An 18338-nucleotide genomic window follows, 5' to 3' on the forward strand; every position below is an offset into this window, starting at 1 on the left:
TGAAAGACAGGCCTGATAATTGCATAAATAAAGGCATACAGATAATGGAAATAAAATCAATGTACCCAGGCAGGAAATAAGTGAGTCACCAATATGAAATGCACATTACACTGCTGACAGGTGTTTTAATACAGCTTGTGAATAAGGGATTTATTTATAAGAAAAAAAGCTAAGTCAAAACCTCAGAGTCTAATTATTTATCCAGCTATGCAATTACTAGTTATAAATCTCAAAAATGGCTGAAAAAATGTTTGGGGAAATGCCAAGTCTGGCTCTGAAATGCTATTGCTAGGAACTGTGTTATTCCTACCAATATATTATGGCCAAAGACATCAGAGACTTTCCATTTTCTGGGAGCTCTGCCTTTTTGCAACAAGAAATGTGCTTTCAGTGATGGTTTTAATATCACATTACAGGCTCTGGCCACACAGGGGAGGAGGAATGGAGGTAGTTGGGCCTTTCTGGATTAAATGTCTATTATATGGTTGCCAGGGACAACAGGGACTGAGTTTAATTCTATACTCATATCCTCTGCTATTCAAATTGTTCCTTGGGGATGTGCCTGATCAAATATGAACTGCACTAAATCCTGAGACCTGTTGGAAGAGCATTGGCCTAAGTGATACAATATGTGCTGAGGCAGAAGAGGAGCGTGTGAGTCAGCCAGGGTCAGCTTAGCCTTTCCCATCCTGAAGGCTCCAGTGTTTGAGACACAGGATGGTGACAGGTCCTCAGGAGCACAGCTCAGGGACACAGCTCTGCTTCCCTCCCTGCCACTGCACACAGGGATTTTTTTTTCCTTGAAGCTGGCCCTGGTTCTGTTTCAGTGCTCTCTGCACCTTCCATCCAAGGCACACCTAATCCTGGAGGGCTCCTGTACCCAAAATCTCAGTGTCACTAGACATTTGCCAATGGTAAATTAATAAGCTCTGTAAAGTAATCCGTCAGGCCTCCTAGCATAACAAGAAGAGTACCAGTGCAAGAAGTTTGGATATATGCCATGATTTTAGCCTTACCCACCTAGATGGTGAATACAAAGAATGAGTTACATACCCTAGTATAGTTTCCACAGGGCTATTCCATGATTGTACTTTTATGGCAGGGATATCTTACGCATACCTCCCACAAATTTCTATTGTGGTTTATAATGAAAGACCCAGAAACTGGACCAGTAATGAACTATAGATTCCTTGTTAGTGTAAAACATATTACAGTAGTAAAGCATAGGAAAAAGCCAATTAGCATTTGCCATCTGGGTCAGAAAACCCCAGACAGCCACAGTAAAGAACACTGCCATGTTGAGGATGAAACTTTGGTGAAACCTTGTCCAACTGACACCTGCCAAGGCCCACTGCAGACTGGTTTGAGCTAGGTTTTGAAGACTGTCCACACAGAGATGCTTTCTGGGATGTGCAGGCTTCCTAGGTGTGCTACACCTCCACTAAAAACTGAAAAGCTGCAACACAGGCTGCTCTGAAGAAATGACTGCTGCATCACCCTCTGTGCTTTATCAGCCCAGAAGGGAGGGAGGGAAGCATTGAGGACACTGCCAAATGTTGCCCTAAGCCACACTTCCACAGCTGCTGGCACTGTATTTATGCTGGCTTTTCTGGAGGCATACATCTGATCTAGGTCTGCCCCAAGCCTGCAGTTGGTGGCATGCAGTGGGTGCAGCAGTGCAGGCTTCAGGTGCTCTGGGTAGCACTGCAGGGTGCATTCACCCTGCCTTCCATGCCTTCTGCATTGGTCCCTCCAGGGCTGCACCTGCCACACCTGGATGAAAAACCTCCTGGATGAATACAGCACATCATTCCCAAGATGCCAATTCTTCCATAAATGAGGGCTTTAGCCTGCTGCTGCCCCACCACCTGCTGAACATCTTCTGCAAGCTGCAGTGGGTCTGGGGGTGTGGGCTGGTGCATGCACCAGTCCTGCAAGTGGCAGTTCAGACACAGTTTGGCTTCCCATGTAACACACGAGCCGCAGAGCAGAGCTGCTGCCATTGGCTGCATTGCTGGATTTCTCGCTAATAACGAAGATTCGGAGGGACAGCACCATGCCTCAGGGGTCTGGGTCCAGGAAAAGGGTGCTGAGCACCAGGAGAGACATTCAGCAGCAGTGGGGAGACCTCAGGATAGAGTGGTGGGAGTGGTGGTGTTTGCTGGTGTGGGATCATCTTTCCATGGCTTGGAGAATGAAGTGATGAGAGGACAGTCATGTGGGAGAAGGCAACCTCAGCCCACAGCCCTCAGGGCTACTTTGGAAAGCTACATCCCAGAGGTCTTGACCCATATTACTTTCAAGTGGCAGCAATACAGGAGGTCAGGGCACATTTTACTTGTGTGAGCTTCCTCAGGTAGACTGTGGATGCCAGTAGGATGTTCACTTGGAGGGGTGCTTCTAAGCATCACCACGGGCCCCAGGACCTGTCTGCTCACCCAAGCCACAAGGAGACTCTTCACACCACCCCAATTTGTGTGGCTGTGCAGAGCTCCAGCACAAGGCCTGCATTGCCCTGGGCTGGCAGAGAAGTCTCCTCCGCTGGGAAATGTTAGGAAAAGGCTCCTTCTCCACTGCAAGCTGCAGCACAGGTTGGTGCCATCCAGGCTTGAGGTTTGCATGTGACTGATGGTCATGTGGGGGTGGAGGGAGAGAACAAGCCCTGCCCAGCTATGGTCTTGAGGGCCTGTCGGCTGATCTTCCTTTCATTTACAGCGCTGAATTTTTCATGCTGCACTAATAAACCCCTCTTGTACCATCCTGTAATCATTTGCTGAATCATTTAACAAAGGAACAGATTTGGCAAGGTGTCTCCTAATTGATGCGCAGCATGCATCACCGCTCTGCTCCCCTCACCTTGGTGGAGAGCCATGGTGCGTGTTTCAAAAGTAGATGGGAGCAGAAATTCATCAACACACCAGATCAGCTGTGCTGAGCCAAAACTCTTGTCAACACGATCCTGCCTCTGATGGTGGCTGAGAGCAGATCCCTGGGAGAGCACAGGGCAAACACAACGGTAATCTCCAAGCCTCCCGTGATTTCTGGCTGTGTTTAAAAGCAGCAGCTGAACCTGCACAGGATGACACTGCTGATCTCAAGTCTAACACCATAACTACCCAGGCATCTTCTGCTTTCAACCTGAGCTACACCAAGCCGAACACAACTCGCAGCCACAGGCAGAGGCTGCACCCTTTGCTCCCCAGCCTGCATTGATCTTGCAGCAGCTGTGGCCTCTCAGACTCTTTCTGCAGACTGCTGTAACCTGAAGGGATGGGTGGTCTTCTGCCATTTGAGGTGGTGTGGTGGAGCAGGGTGCTGCAGCTAAAGCAAAAGTGGGGATGAGACACTGGGGTCAGGTTTGGGAACGCAAGGGCTGGGAAAAGCACAGGGAGTTATGAACCATCTCCTTCCAGTGCCTGCAAGCTGTCAAGTGTGCTCAGCAGTGTGTGAAATCGCAGCCTTGCCATGTGCAACCTCACATCTCGACCTTCACTCGCCACTCATGATTCACATGGTGGCACCAAGTGGGAGACCTGGCCAGGTCCCTGCTTGGCAGCATGAAAGGTTAACCTGCATGTCCTGCATCTGCCAGGAGGTCCAGAATGCCCACGGTCGCATGGATGAGGATCTCTTCATCCCACTGGGACCAAATGCCCAGCAGGTCACACACCCTGTGCCTGATGAATACTGGGAATGTGACCCTGGTGAGGTCCCACTGCTCCAAATCAGGTTGTTGAACATGCTTCTCAGACCACACAGCATGGGGAGAAACCAAAATATGTTGCAGGGGATCTGGGGGGTGCAGAGGGAAGGGAGGAAGGGGCGACCTGGCATGCTGGAGCACCCCACCATAGAGCAAGAGGTGATGCAGGACACTCAACAGCCCGGAGGTCAGGGCAGCCTCTTGCAAACATATTGTAGTGTAATACTGGAGTTAGGTACCACTGCAGTGCAAATGTGGCAAGTCTTGAGCTCAGGGCTTGCAGCATCTGAGACACGCTGGGCTCAGGGAGATGTGTGCAGTCCCAGAGCAAAGAGGTGGCTCCACTGGGGTGGGGACCCACTGGTACCTCATGGGAGTAATCAGGGAGACAGGGCTGTGAAAGGGTAGTGGGTGTCACTGTTTACCTACCTTTCCACTCTCCCTTTCTCCCTTTTATAAAAGGCTGTTTCCGAGGCAGTGTCACTTGTGTGTGAACAGAAGTTCATCTGACTTTTGCCAGACAGCTGGAACTGATGTTTTATGAGCAACCTCTGTTTAGCCAAAACTGTGCTGCCCGCAGTGAAGCCCTGTCAGAAGGGTTACATCCTCCTGCCTCAGCCAAAACCAAATTAAATTAAAAAATTAAATACAAACTTCAGCCCCTGTTTGGGAAATGAAAGTACTTTTATGTAATACAGCAGCCCAGGAGCCATTAAACCAACAGTGAGTGAGAGAAGCAATGGTTGGCAAGGATTTTGGTCCCCATGACATGCCTGGGCAGAGCTTCCTGCTGCTATTTTCCATTTGTGAGCATCATTAGGATGCCATGGGTAAAGTCTGTGCTGTCAGATCTGCAGCAGACGTTGCAAGCGTGGCAGGACCCAGGTACCGTTGTGTTTTGTGCACTGATGGGATGCTGTGTCAATCCTACGGACAGTAGGAGCTGAGAGAAGCAGGGGTTGGCATCTGCATGACTCTGCAACAATTCAGTGTGAACTAAGGGAAGGAAACCTCACCCATGTGTGAGTGCATGAGACTGAGACATCAGCACAACATTTACACCCTGCAGAGAGGAAACCCTGTGAGCTCCACAGGTATTTCTGTTGGGTCCCCACTTGTGGCAGTGGGGATCAGGTTGCTGAGATAGGTTAAAAAGAAGTCAATAAAAGGGGGAAAAATTTGTCTTCATCAGGGGCTGTAGTGATAAGACAAGGGGTAATAGGTTTAAACTTTGACAGGAGAAGTTCAGGTTAGATATAAGGAAGAAGTTCTTTACTGTGAGACTGATGAGGCACTGGAATAGGTTGCTCAAGGCAGTTGTGAACGCTCCATCCCTGGCAGTGTTCAAGGTCAGGTTGGGTGGGGCTTGGAGCAACCTGGTCTAGTGAAAGGTGTTCCATGGCAGGGGGTTGGAACTGGGTGATCTTAAGGTCTTTCAAACACAAACCGTTCTGTGATTCTATGATTCTAAACCACAGTATTGTTAACTAGGTCAGGACTAAGCCATAACTTAAATGCTGATAAATGACTGCTGGCTTTGATTTATGGCTGAAGCTGTCTAGTCTGAGAGAAGGAAGTAGGTCTGCCCACCAGCATCTGTCCACCAGTAAGGGTACATGGTTCCTACAGAGGTGGGAGAGCACAGGAACAGGGCAGGCAGCAGCCATGGCTGCTGGTGGGGACGTGCACTATCCCCTCCTGTCCACTGAGAGCAGTGGGAAGGCTGGTGTTGCCCTTTGAAAAGAAATTCCTTTGCTGCAGCACAAAACACAACACAAAATGAAGCGGCTGGCTAGAGGACATCGCGCTGCTCTGCTTAATCCCAGAGCATTGAAGGGGCTCTTGCTGGGTCAGAACAATAACACAGGGACAACAAATCAACCATATGCTTGTACAAGCGGTGGCAAATAGCAGTGCAGGAGGCAGCAGCCCTTCTAAGCCTTCAAAGCATCCCTGGCCTTGCAAGAGATCATGGCACCCAAGTAATCCCTGCCAGTTCCCATGTGACAGAAATGGCACCTCTGTAACCATGAGCTGAATTCCACTGCAGCACCACCACACCTTTATTTTTTTTAGATGAAAATCACAGTCCATTTGCTCTCCTGCCCAGCATCATAGCTGGCACTTTGGTGCCTGATCCCCTTCCCCTGGGGATGAGCAGGAATAGCCCAGCGGATGGCACCCAAGCAGCTCAGTAGGCAGCCAGCATGAAGCCCCAGGAGCTCATCTGTCTGATGAAATCATCTCACAGTGTGAAGATCCTTGCAGCTGAAATTGAAAAGTTCTTTATTTCTCCTCTAAAGGGAAAACCAGCTCACTGTGGAGGCTGTTTGTCCTTTGGGGTAGGAACCTCACTCTTTCCAGCTTTCGTGTCTCTGTGCGCTGCTTGGGAGCACCGAGATGCTCTCTCTGGCAGGCAGGATGGATGGAGCAATGCTGATGCTCTCCTCCCACAGCCTCCCTCTGCCAGGGCAGGTACACCGAGGGGCAGTGGACAGGCAGCAGCTTGAGCTGGTCGTCTCCACATGACGTGTTTTCCTGAGGTTCACTACAGTGCTGTTAAAAGCTCTTCCTCTGCTGCAGCCAGTTAGCATGCAGAGCCTGCTTCTGCGTCCTAATGTCCTCAGGCACTGAGCCTCCTTGAGAGGAGGCGCAGTTTGAGATGTCCTGCACCCTCCCAGACAGCCAGGGACATCAATCTTCATTACCAAAAGGGATTGTGAAGCTTGTAGTTGTCCCTTGGGTGCTCCGATGGGACTTTCCTCTGCTGGAGTCACCATGCCTCCTGCAAGGGTGCTGCTGGGCTCTGCGAGGCTCTGCAGCTCACCAAGGGGTTTTTCCATGGGAATGCTCATCCTGCTCATTCCAGCTGGGACGTGAGACCAATTTAAAATCACCCAGGGAATACTTTTAACACTCTTCTCATTCCGTACTGCCGCTTCACTTATTCACTTATTAAGGGTGGACTATTTCCAAACATTGCCTTCATGGGAAAAAAGCAGCCACTGAGTTGGGCCGGTGGTTGGTGATTTGCCACATCCCACACAGAGAGGGCATCTGGAAGGTTTCTGTGAGTGTTAAACCAACTCCTCTCCTAAAGAAAGTATCTCAGAGCAGGTGGGAGCTGAAGAAGCTGCCCAGAGCCAGTCTTCGCTCCATGCCAGCAGAACTGCTCTTCCAATACTCAGAGACTCATTTGGAAACTTGTCTTAGCAAAAATATGACTCAGATGAAGCTGATACTGCACAGGCTGGTTTTGCATGTTCTGGGAATCTGGAAAATACTGCAGGAATCCTTTACGGGTGGTGCGCATAGTTTTTGTATCCCACTGGGATGTTACCTGCTTGCTCGGACCCACACTAAGCAGGCCTGCTCTCTTTGGGATGGGTAGGGTAGGGGTCCAGCTTCAGGACTAGGCCTCCTATGTGCCAGAATAATAAAAAGCAGCATTTGAGAGCAGCAATGCATCTGTTCAGAAATGTGGATTCTGTTGCATCACCATCAAGCTTCAAACCTCAAAGGAACCACTTATCCCATTGCCAGGGCCACCGGCGTGCCAGTAGGACTGACTTTCCACTAGAGGGTTGTAGTGCTGCACGGAAACAAATGCGGTTACTGTGGCAGGAATATTGCATGTACTCCAGGCCTTTGTCAGCAGATCAAAAGCATCCTGCGACAGCCCAGCTTCCAGCAGCCTCTGCAGTCTCTGATGTACACAGCCTGCACTCTGTGAGAGGGCTGGTGCCTGAGCAGCCTGCTTCCCTGCCTTCCCTGGAAAGCCTCTAGCATTCTCATGACTCAGCACCTACTGTACATATAGATATATATACACACACACACAGATATAGCAAGTAAACACACTGTATCTATGCGATACACACACAGACAATATGTGTGTGCATGTACCTGGGGTTTTATGCATGAGCAAAGCCCACAGCCTGGCAACAGAGTGAACAGGACTATTAGCAGTATTGGTGCAATCAGCAGGATGGGAAAGCAATAGCTGTTCACATACAGCCCCCATGCCAGGCCAGGCGCTGCTGTGCTGTGCACTGCACCAAACACGGGTGCTGGCCCCGGAGCTTGCAAACCAGCCTTGAACAGGACATGTCAGAGAGGACTGACACTTCTTCCACCAGCTATGTCCTCACATCCATCGCAGCTCAGTAGGTCCAAGTAGGTTTATGTATATGTGACCCCACTATTCACCTGCACATCTTTCACAGTAGCTGTGTATTTTTGCATATGGATTTATAAAGTCATAGAATCATAGTATGGTTTGGGTTCGAAAGGACCTTTAAAGGTCATCTAGTTCCAACCCCCCTGCAAGGAGCCTACGTTTGCAGCTTTCTGAGTAGCTGGTGTGCAAAGTTATGGTAACTACTGACAAGATCAGGGTTGGTTTACTGCCAAAACTGAAAAGTGGAGGTGTTTAACACAGCAGGGAAAGCCCTCAAACCACTGACACTGCCTGGCTTTTGAAGGAAGGGTGGAAAGGTAAACGCAACCACAGGGCGTGCCTGTAACATGATGTCCTGGTTTTGGCTGGGATAGAGTTGATTTTCTTCCTAGTATCTGGTGCAGTGCTGTGTTTTGGCTTCAGTCTGAGAACAGCGCTGATAACACACCAATGTTTTAGCTGTTGCTCAGTAGCACTTAATCCTGATCAAGGACTTTTCAGCCTCATGCTCTGCCAGTGAGGAGGAGCACAAGAAGCTGGGAGGAAGCAGGGGACACCTGACCCAAACTGTCCAAAGAGATAGTCCATACCACAGCATTTCATGCCCAGTATAGAAACTGGGTGGAATTACCCCGAGGGGCAGATTATTGCTCGGGGCAGATTATTTCTCAGGTCAGGCTGGGTATTGGTCAGCAAGTGGTGAGCGCTTGTATTGCGCATCACATGTGGTTTCTTCTGTTCAATAATAATAATAATAATAATAATAATAATAATAAAAAACCATACCTATACTATAATATATAATAGAAGTAAATATTATTCTATCATTATAATATTTTATTTTTATTATCAAACTGTTCTTATCTCAGCCCACAGGTTTTTACATTGTTCCAATTCTCCCTCCCATCCCACTGGGGAGTAGAGGTGAGTGAGTTGGTAGCTGAGTGGTACTTAGTTGCAGGCTGGGCTTAAACCAGCACAGTGGGACAATCACAGAGAATTTACATAGTGTACCACCCGTTTGTCTGATACTATTACCTTTTCCATATATAGCTAGATGGAAAATGGGTTTTGCCTACATTTTCATCTCTTTTGTTATTAGAAAGGCTTTGAGGAAGTAAGTAGGAGGTACTCTTGTGTCTTGGGTTTAGCAGTAGCAGTCAATTTTTTCTCCTTCTTAGTAGCTGGTGCAGCACTGTGTTTTGACTTTCGGCCTGGGAACAGTGCTGATAATACCGTTGTTTTTAGTTGTTGCTAAGTCATGTTTACTCTGACCAAGGACTTTGTGAGTCTCATGCTCTGCCAGGGAGGAGGGGAAGCCAGGAGGAAGCAGAGACAGGACACCTGACCCAAGCCAGCCAAGAGGTATTCCATACCACAGCACGTCATGCCCAGGGAGGTAATTGGGAGTTACCCAGAAGGGCATGGGCTCTCTTTCTGGGGTCGAACTCATTTTGGCGGGTGGTATCGTATTCTCTTTCCTTTATTTTATTTTCTCTTATCATTATTATTATTGGTGGTAGCAGCAGTGGTTTGTGTTATATCTTAGTTACTGGACTGTTCTCAACCCATGGGAGTCACATTCTTTCGATTCTCCTCCCCATCAGAGAGAAGTCAAGTGAGCTACTTCTTGCTATAGAGGACAAAAAGTCACCAGGGAGACTCATCCAGCTGGGGAGACCTACAAGGTGGGCACAAAGGGTTGGGACAGTCAAATCCACAACTGATGGTCTCCATAACCAAGTCTCAGACCTCAGGAAGACCAGGCTGGCTGGACACCAGGGACTGTGGAGCTGTGAATGAACCATCTCCTCCTCTGAACCAGCTAACAGTGGTGTCGGTGTGACATTGCTGATACCAGCAATGGGGAAGAGCTCTGTAACTCCAGGATGCAGGGGCTACCCCTCTCCTCCTGAGGTGCTGCCCTCCCACAGTGGGGTGACCCCATGGGGCAGAAGGGTCGTGGGCCACCACCAAGGATGGAAGGCTGCTGATGAGCTGTGGAGAGAAAGGATGTCAGAGAAACATGATGTGAAGCAGGGTTTGGAGTGTGTTACAGTCATTTGAGAAGGAGGGGAAGGAAGGAACCTAGGCACTGTACCTGGGAATAAGGTGTCTCAGCAGCTAAAAGGTTAGGAGTGCATTTTTTAAATTAGCTGTTTTAACCAGTGAGAACATTTATTAACCAATCATCATGCAATAAATATGTTTATTATTAATATTTCACATCTAAAATCCCTGTAGAAGATTGAAAAAGCCCTTGTATGTTATTTTGGCAGTGTGAATGGTGCAGAGGAGAGCGGCTGCGCTCAAGTGCCTCTGCCCCATCAGGCAGCAACAAAAGGCACCAGGCTTGCAGTGGCACAAAGGCAGGCAGCTTTCTGTGCCAACAGCTCTGCAAACCCTCTTCTAGCAGAGCGAGGAGTCTCTGTCTCTGTCCCTCCCAAAGGAGTCATAAAATACAGCTTTATCCACCCTGCATGCAGCAATCAGACAGGCTTAAAAGCTTAAGCACTCATAGGGTAGCAATGCTTAGAAAGATTGCACCAGCCTGTTTGCCTGCCTCAGTCCTCTTCTGTAATCCAGTCGCTCCTCGGTATGGACTTGTAGGGACACATTGTTAGAGACAGAGGCAGAACACTGAACTTGCTCATAGAGAGGGAGCTGTTAAACTTGTGTCTATGCAGGGCTGCAATGAGCCTGGTGCTGCTGCTCTCACTCCGCTTGCCAGCCAGCTGCTGGGTTGTGGAGCACACAGATCATGCACCAGGCATAGAAGATGGGAGCAAACAGATTTCTTCCTTTTATACTGTTTTATTAAACAAAGCCAAGCAAATCGAATCCAACCCCTCTGTTGATACACCAGCTTCTCATTTACTCAAGACCCCTTTCCACATCTCTGGAAGAACAAAAAGGCTGAAGAGTAGATGGGATCAGTGTCAAGAGCATTACACACATGAATATTTATCAAGGAAGACCAGACAGAGGCCAATTTGCTGCCCTGCAGCAGCAGAATCTTGGTCACCAAGTGGGAGGTGAAGGGTAGGTGAAGAGGCTGGTCCATGCCTTTACTGGGCCAAGGTGTGGGGGATGCTGGCAGAAGGCTCTGATTGTGCATGAGGATAACTGCAGAAGCCATTGGTCAGGAACAACACTGAGGGGCTCCTGGGTCTTGAAGCAAAAGCTAAGTACAACACAATTACAAAGCAAGCATACAATGTCCCTTCCAGTCATGCAATCAGCTCAAAAACTGCAGTTTAGAGAAAAAAAATCCAAAGAATTAACTGGAAGATGTTACCATTCTGTGGGCATGCTGAGTGCTCACGATAAATCTTTTCCTGAAGGAAAAAGCAAGGTTAAATCAAGCTACAAAGCCCATCAAGCATGAGATTTACAGCAATCTAAAAGGGTTATGGGTTCATTTCTTAAACAGTTGAATTATGGCTGCTTCTGGGTATCAATACATTAAGCATGCTGACCCCCTCAGTGCTATGGGGAGCTAGGGTATGAGCAACAATGGAGAGATCGCGCTGGTTATGGTTTTTATGTGCACTTCAAAGTCACTTCCGAAAAAGAAGATGAGATAGTAGTTGAGTATTCCAGCCACGGACATGAGGAACAGGAACAAAATGATGCGCTTTCCAAACAGGTGACCGGGAGTGCTGAGGAGACAGAAAGGGAAAAAGCCATTTGACTTTAATGCATGTCACCTCACACAAGAAGTCCTCAGACTTTGGACTCTGTTGTTGAGACCTGCTGAAAGACCTTGTGGCTGAGATAGATTGGGCAAATTTCCTCTCTCTCTGTTATTTCAAGGTAGTTGCAAGGCCTTCAATGCCATTTTCTGCATCCATTTGGGTCTGGATCTGGCCTCCTGTGCTCAGCATAGGCTACTGCTTACAAAAGGGACCATTCAGAGGGACTTGTATGTCTTCTCTGCCAACACAGCCTGTGGGACAATCTTATTTCTGCATGTGTGTAATGAGCTTTTGTGATATGAAAGGATGATTTTGTGCAAGTAGCGGCACAAACACAAACACATGTGTTCACAGAGGTGTGAGCAGGAGCCGCTGAAGCAGTCGCTCTGTTCCTGCAGCTCCCCTGACCCCAGAGCCACAGCACCTCCCATGTCTCCCACAGCTCCTTCCAGAAGATGTGGGCTTTTCTTTGCCATCCCATGCAAGCAGCCATTGCAGGCAGCACCATGAGCCAGCAGCTGTGCCTGTGGAAGTGGCAGCATCCAGCTGCACTGCTGCTACGTCCCCAATTTCATGAAGAGGCTCTGCAAGTCCTTACCTCTGAGTCCTCTCCCCCAGGTAGCCCACAAAGTACTTCTGCCTCACAAACAGGTACATCAGGCCGGCAAAGGCGGCAGGAGCTGGGTAAAGGGTAAGACAAGATGTTACAAACACCAGCCCAGGTCTCACTGTACGTACTGTTCCCAACTGCTGCCTGCGCTGGACCAGGAAGCTGGAACCTGCAGCCCTGGGTTATGGGATGAGTGTTGGAACCAGGATGGAGACCTGTGCATGGGAAACAGAGCACTTGCCTGCCCCTTGCTCCAGCTTTTCTACAGACTGTGTGGGTACAATCCTGCCCACAGCTATGCCCACTGCACAGCACACACTCATCCCCATTGGAAACACAGTGTGGCCATGTCAGGTTCAGGAAGGAGGGTGTTGGCTCAGGCACTGTCTTTACCAGAAGTAAAAGGCAGCTGATACATGCACTTCTCTAGGAGCAGGTGGAGGACTATGCTGTGGTCCAGTATTCATTTGTTGTTCACATAAATAAGGGCTTTCTCCTCAGTTATAATTTTCCCCACACTTGCAGGCAAAACACTCTTCTTCTGGTCAGGAACTCCCCTTTTCCAAAAATAATAGCCACGGACCACAGAAAAGTACTCATCTTAACCTCAGGCAAACTCAAATTGCACTGAAGGGGATCATAGAAATGCAGGTAAATATTCCTGGGCTGCCCTCAGCACTGGGAAGGGCTGCAGCTCTGGCAATGTAATCAAACGAGCCCGTTTCTAGTCCTGAGGGTGAATAATGTGGCATCCAGCATCCAAGTACTAAACTGTTCACCCAGAACAGAGGGATCTTATCTGTGATACCTATATGGGAAATGCCCCTGGCCCAAACTGTCCTGAATCACATCTGGGGGCATGTCTGTTGGCATAAACTGTGCCAGAAGGGTGCAGGACGGGAATCACCTCCAAAGCACTCACCATCCCTTGCTGAAAGCCAGGCAAGGTAGAAGGGAAAAACAATGAGTGTTACCTGGGCTGCAGAGAAGTCCAGCACACCAGAGCACAGCGAGGAACGTGGGGTAGGCGTGTCCGCAGTTCTGGCTGGGGAGGGATTTACACAAGAGAAATCAGAACACGGGGAAACAGAAACAAACCCAATGTGTTTCACCAGCAAACTGGATTTGGGCTGCAGTAACTACTGCGGGTGGGCTTTTACCGCCTTCTGTGCCTGAACCCAGCTCTGCCTCACCCGCACCTCTGCTTCCCTGTTCCCTTACTTGGATAATGGATGCCTTTGTCCCGCCTGGTGAGGAAAACAAACCACCCCGCGCACATGCCTGGCACCTGGGAAAGCTTTCCTCCTCTAACCTGTTTGATCAAGGCACGTGTATAATAGATGCTGTGTGCTTTACTGGCCTGGAAAATCCTTGTAATTAAGTCACATTAATCATGTTACTGGCATTGAAAGCTGCATGAAACCAACAAAAGGAAAATCACACTGCAAATAGGAGTGTCTCCTAGAGTTAACACGTGTCTTTGCAGGAGAACAGGAATGATTTACAGCTGCCTCCTTTGGCTGGGAGTGCTTTCTGAGAGGGTAGCGCTTTGCCCTGGGCAGAGGCTGGACACCTGTGAAGGGCAGGACTTGGACATCCCATTCAGTTTCAAACACATCGTCAGTACTTCACAAATAATAAAAAGTGGTTTATGTTTTCTCTTCTGGGTTGGAATTATCTTTCCTCTTCTCTCCCTGGAGGGATGTCAAAGACAAGAGATACAAAGCGAAGAGCCACATGCCAAGGGAGCTGCTGTGGACCAAGGGGCTTGTATGAGCTCTGCCACCAACCAACCCAGTGAGTTGGTGTCTTGCCAGCTCTTTCCTTTAGAGCCACAGTGCCCCAGGACACTGGCTGCACTTGCATCATCACCATTCCAGCATTAGCTACTGCTGGGTGAGATGGCTCCCAAATGAGGGATGTTGTACTCAAAGGGCTGAAAGTCCAGCATAAACACAGCACAGCATTCAGAAGGGAGATGGGTTCACCAGCAAACATATTAGAGAACTACAGGTCTGAACACTGCTGCAATGCACACAGCAAGGGAATGCAGATGAATCCTTCATTTGAGGGCACTGGGAGTTCACCTTTTGACTCCAAAAGGGTTTGTTTTAAACCCTAATGAAGAGAGAGACAGACCACTCTCTTCCCCCACCGGCTCCTCAGGGCTTGCCTACTCACTTGGCAGTGTAGACGCGATCAAAGGCAGAGGATCCTGATCGCTGGAACGCCTTGCTATTGCAGTATTTGCTTTCATGCTCCACTTTGCTCGCAAAAAAAGCTGTTAAAGAACCACAGATAATTCTGAGATGTTATTTCGAGATATTGCAGAAGCTGGTCTTTCTGGCTTCAGCTCTATTCTCAAGAACAACCAGGGTGAATGGCAGGAGAGGACATGGGTGTATGGAGGTGCAGGATGTGGCCAGCATCCTCACTCGGTCACCAAGGTATAATCAAACCATCTGTGCAAGCGCACAGTGCAGCGCGACCTCAGACATCCCCACATGTCTGTATGTGACTGGTAGCAGGGTCTTAACCCTGAGCCCTGCTTCATCCCTGCACTGCACTTCTGGCAGCCTGCACCTCTGCTGCAGTACAGCCCCTGACTCGGCCCTTTGGGCCCCTATGGGAAAAAAGCTTTCCAGCCAGAGCTGCCAACCCCAACTCTCACTCTCTAATGAATCAAAGAGACAAGGGAATTTACTCTTTCAACAATACCCAGGGATGTCCTGCAGCTCTGGCTCATTTTCCAGAAAAGCCCATTGAGAACCTGGTCCTCATGCCTGATCTCTATGTGACCATTCTGTGCGTATCTCCCTTTTAAACAACAGTGTTGTGTCAGGGTGTTAGCTGCTGTAAAACTGCAGCACTTGAAGATAATGTATCATGCGCTTGACTAACACATTTTATCTGATGACACTAAGCCAGAGACCATCCATCATGTGTCTAAATACACCAGAGAGAGAGCCCTGGCAGGCTATCAGCTGCAAGCTTTGTATTGTTGTGCATCCCATCACAGTGTACCCAATGCACTTCATGGTTTAGAATATTAGGCATATATATATATAAAAACATAACATGCCAGGAAAGATTATTATAACAATAGAAGTGTACACTGATATGCTGCAGGATTTCATCCCTGGAATCTGAAGATTTACCTCACTTTTCCCCTTACTGATGCTGTAGGTAGGTATTTTGTGTGTTCATTGCCTTCACTAAAAGCGACTGAGTGCTTTCCAAGATTGAGTGATTCCCTGAGTATGCACAGTCTTTCTCCAGGAAAACTTGCAGTGGTTTAAGCCAGTGTCCCCATGTGAGCCAGGCTGCAGACCCTCTCACTGACACCAGCACAGTGCACTGGCTGGTGCCTGGAGTACCTGGCCCTGGAGGATCCAGAGCAGACACTGTCCAGTGGCACAGCCACTGAGAGCTCTCAGCATCTTCATCCACTCATGACCTAAGCCTTTGGCATGGGGTTATTAACCTGCCTACAGGGCTGAAGCACTACAAAGGGCCAGAGCAGAGCTGACAGATCACATCCAGGGGTGGTCCCTGCTGCAGGGCTGTGCTCCCATCTCAGCAATGTTGGGCTCCTGTTAACCTGGCATTGGGGAAGCAGGAGGCTACAGCGTGAAGCAGCTTGCAACCCCATGATTATGTTTCCTACTCTTTACTCTGAGCCTGAAGACAAGAGGGTGATTTCCCAGGTGAAATGACATGGGTAAACAGAGCAGGGCTGGAACTGAAGAGTTTAATTCAGCTCAACTACGCCAGGAGATGATGCCGTGAAGCTCCAAAGCTGCTCAGGCTGCCCTGAGCCTCAGCCACTGCAGTCCCACTCCAGTGAAGTTAATGTTCAAGAATTCAGTCCAAGCCTGGCTGTTTCACAAGTTCATGCCAATAGAAACCATCCACTGATGCTTCAACCTAGTGAGTGCCCAATCTGCTCAGTGATGACCACTGATTTACCCCAAAAGCTTCTGAATTGCAACATCCCTCTGATGCAAGAACAAAACCGAAGGCTACGTGTGAGAATCAGCAGCATCCAGCCTCACAAGTCATTCTGTAGGATCTGGAGATTCCCAATATGAGTAAGATGACAGTAAATGGACGTCAGACTGGGGCAGCACCACAACCCACATCTAGCTTTCACCCAAACTGTTTTCTGATCTTGCACCAGATGCAGAAAAGCATATAAACCTGAATTTACATGGTGATGACTTCGTGTACTTAAAGACAGTCAAGCAGATGTTCAAGCTCTTTGCTGAACCAAAGCTACAGCAAGAGTTCAGTACAAATGATAACTCTTGACAAGCATGTATGCCACCTTAGTTATTACATTTGCTGCAGGACTTCCTATCAGTCCAGTCTTTCTAGACAGAAAGCCTGGGAAGGGGAAATCAGATGATGCAGGGTCTGAAATCATGGTTCAGAGCTTTGTTCCACTCGTGCTTGGCACACTAAGTCCTCTGCCAAGTGTTGCACTGCCCGCTTGCAGCAGTGGGGTCAATAATCTCACAGGCAGATTTCATTAGATGAAAGTGTGTGGCAGGCTGGAAGTCAAATGCCCATGCTTCAGAGTGAGAGGGGAAAAACATGGTATATAAAGTCCTTTGGTTAAATAGCAAGAAATGTGCATTTGGCACTTACTATGGTATGCGCTCTGATCCCACCATGCTGTATTCAGGCAGTGTCACACACTGTGCATTTACCAGAAACGAGCACTGGGTTAAACCATGTGGTATTTAGTGCCTATGTCGAAACCCAACCAGTCCATATCGCTTTTTTGGTTTTGCTTTCTGGCAGAGAGGCTTATGTAGACGCTCCCACCACTTCCCCTCTCTGCAGCAGCCCAAGAACAGCCCATTTACTAGGATTGAACTATGTTGAGTTTGCACTGGTTGGGAATCTCCCATCCCTACCAAGAAGCCTTCACAGAAGATTGCTTGCATGTGCATCAACCCCTCACCTCACTGCTGGCTCTCCTTGAACCTGGGCCATCTCAGTGTCCCTGGGGTAAAACACACTCCCTTCTCTGTATTCTGAGCAGAATTTCGTGCTAAATTGCTTAAGGACTTGCAAGAGATGATGATAAAATTAAAATGAGAAGAGAAACTTGTTGTTTTATTTAAAAGGTCCTGAAGAATGGTAGGGACTATAGACGTCTGAATAAGAGCTGAAAAAAAGAAACTTCTCCATTACAGGAAATATGCATTGTTCTTGGGACTGCAGTTAATTGAGATTAGTCGGACTGCAGGACCTGGAGATGCAGGAAAACAGTAGAGTTGCCTGCTCACAAATAACCCTAACAGTCCTCGGATGAGCTGGTGCAATTGTGACCCCTTCGTGCAGCTCTGTGTGAAGGTCTGACCCATCACAGCCCACCGGAGCCCAGCCCCTCACCATGGTGGCAAGGCTCTGACTGGTGGGCAGCTCTGCCTGCCCACATTAGGGACTTCAGCCAGGGAAGGAAGTCTCACTCATCAAATTTAAATGTATGTTGTCACAGAGTACACCAGCATGTTAGCCCTTTCACTAGCTGACATCTGTATAACAAACTCACTCCAGAATATCATGGACTAGGACCATGCAACTGCCAAGGTACAGCAACAACAGCATGGAAAATTACATGTTTAGAAAATTGTTTCATTTCTAAAGCCAAAGCCATGTGTAAGCACACACAGTTATAACCAGAGATTGTCTATCCAAATTTCAGGTCAGCATACATCATCCTGAACTCTTCTCACGTCCCCTTTCACCCTTAAGCAAATCCTTATTTTTGTCTTACCATTCTGGACAACACTTATCAAGGTGACAATGGCGAGGAGGACAACGCTTCCCAGGGTTTCCTGGTCCATTTTGCCTGTGGGTGCCAGGGAGGACACTGCAGTCTCTTTGGCAGCCCAGCCCTACAAGCACAGAAGGAGGAAGTGAAGGTCTTTCTTAACTTGAATCATTAACACTTCCTGTGGCTTCACAGGAGAGTGGCAGCACTTCACCCCGCACTCAGGTGCCTGTCAGAGAAGCAGAGCCACAGGCTCACTCACTTGTCATACACAGATGAAGCCCAGAGAAGCAAGAGGTTAGGTGTCTGTGATCTAAGAGGATATATAATGTAGGAATATATCTATATCAATAACTCCTTGG

At 48.4% G+C, this 18338-nt stretch overlaps 1 protein-coding gene across 1 annotated transcript; it reads right to left on the minus strand.

Moving 5' to 3' along the window:
* Positions 1-10677: 10677 nt before the first annotated feature.
* On the minus strand, positions 10678-18123 carry ALOX5AP (arachidonate 5-lipoxygenase activating protein). Its single transcript, XM_062615068.1, has 5 exons — positions 17980-18123; positions 14373-14472; positions 13166-13236; positions 12180-12261; positions 10678-11545 (listed from the first exon to the last, which is right to left on the minus strand). The coding sequence occupies exons 1-5, from the start codon at positions 18047-18049 to the stop codon at positions 11383-11385; spliced, it is 486 nt and encodes a 161-aa protein (XP_062471052.1). The 5' UTR covers positions 18050-18123; the 3' UTR covers positions 10678-11382.
* Positions 18124-18338: the final 215 nt, after the last annotated feature.

Source organism: Pezoporus occidentalis, unplaced genomic scaffold, assembly GCF_034315485.1.
Source record: "Pezoporus occidentalis ecotype Australia unplaced genomic scaffold, CSIRO_AGI_Poc_V1 ctg18, whole genome shotgun sequence".
Classification (NCBI taxonomy): Eukaryota; Metazoa; Chordata; class Aves; order Psittaciformes; family Psittacidae; genus Pezoporus; species Pezoporus occidentalis.

Excerpts from the sequence above, each read along its gene's own strand:
- ALOX5AP (XM_062615068.1), bottom strand. The coding sequence starts at position 18,049 with ATGGACCAGGAAACCCTGGGAAGCGTTGTCCTCCTCGCCATTGTCACC. Across the intron at positions 13,237-14,372 it reads GATCGCGTCTACACTGCCAA|CCAGAACTGCGGACACGCCT; the intron begins GTGAGTAGGCAA and ends ATCCCTCCCCAG. Across the intron at positions 11,546-12,179 it reads CTGGGGGAGAGGACTCAGAG|CACTCCCGGTCACCTGTTTG; the intron begins GTAAGGACTTGC and ends CTGTCTCCTCAG.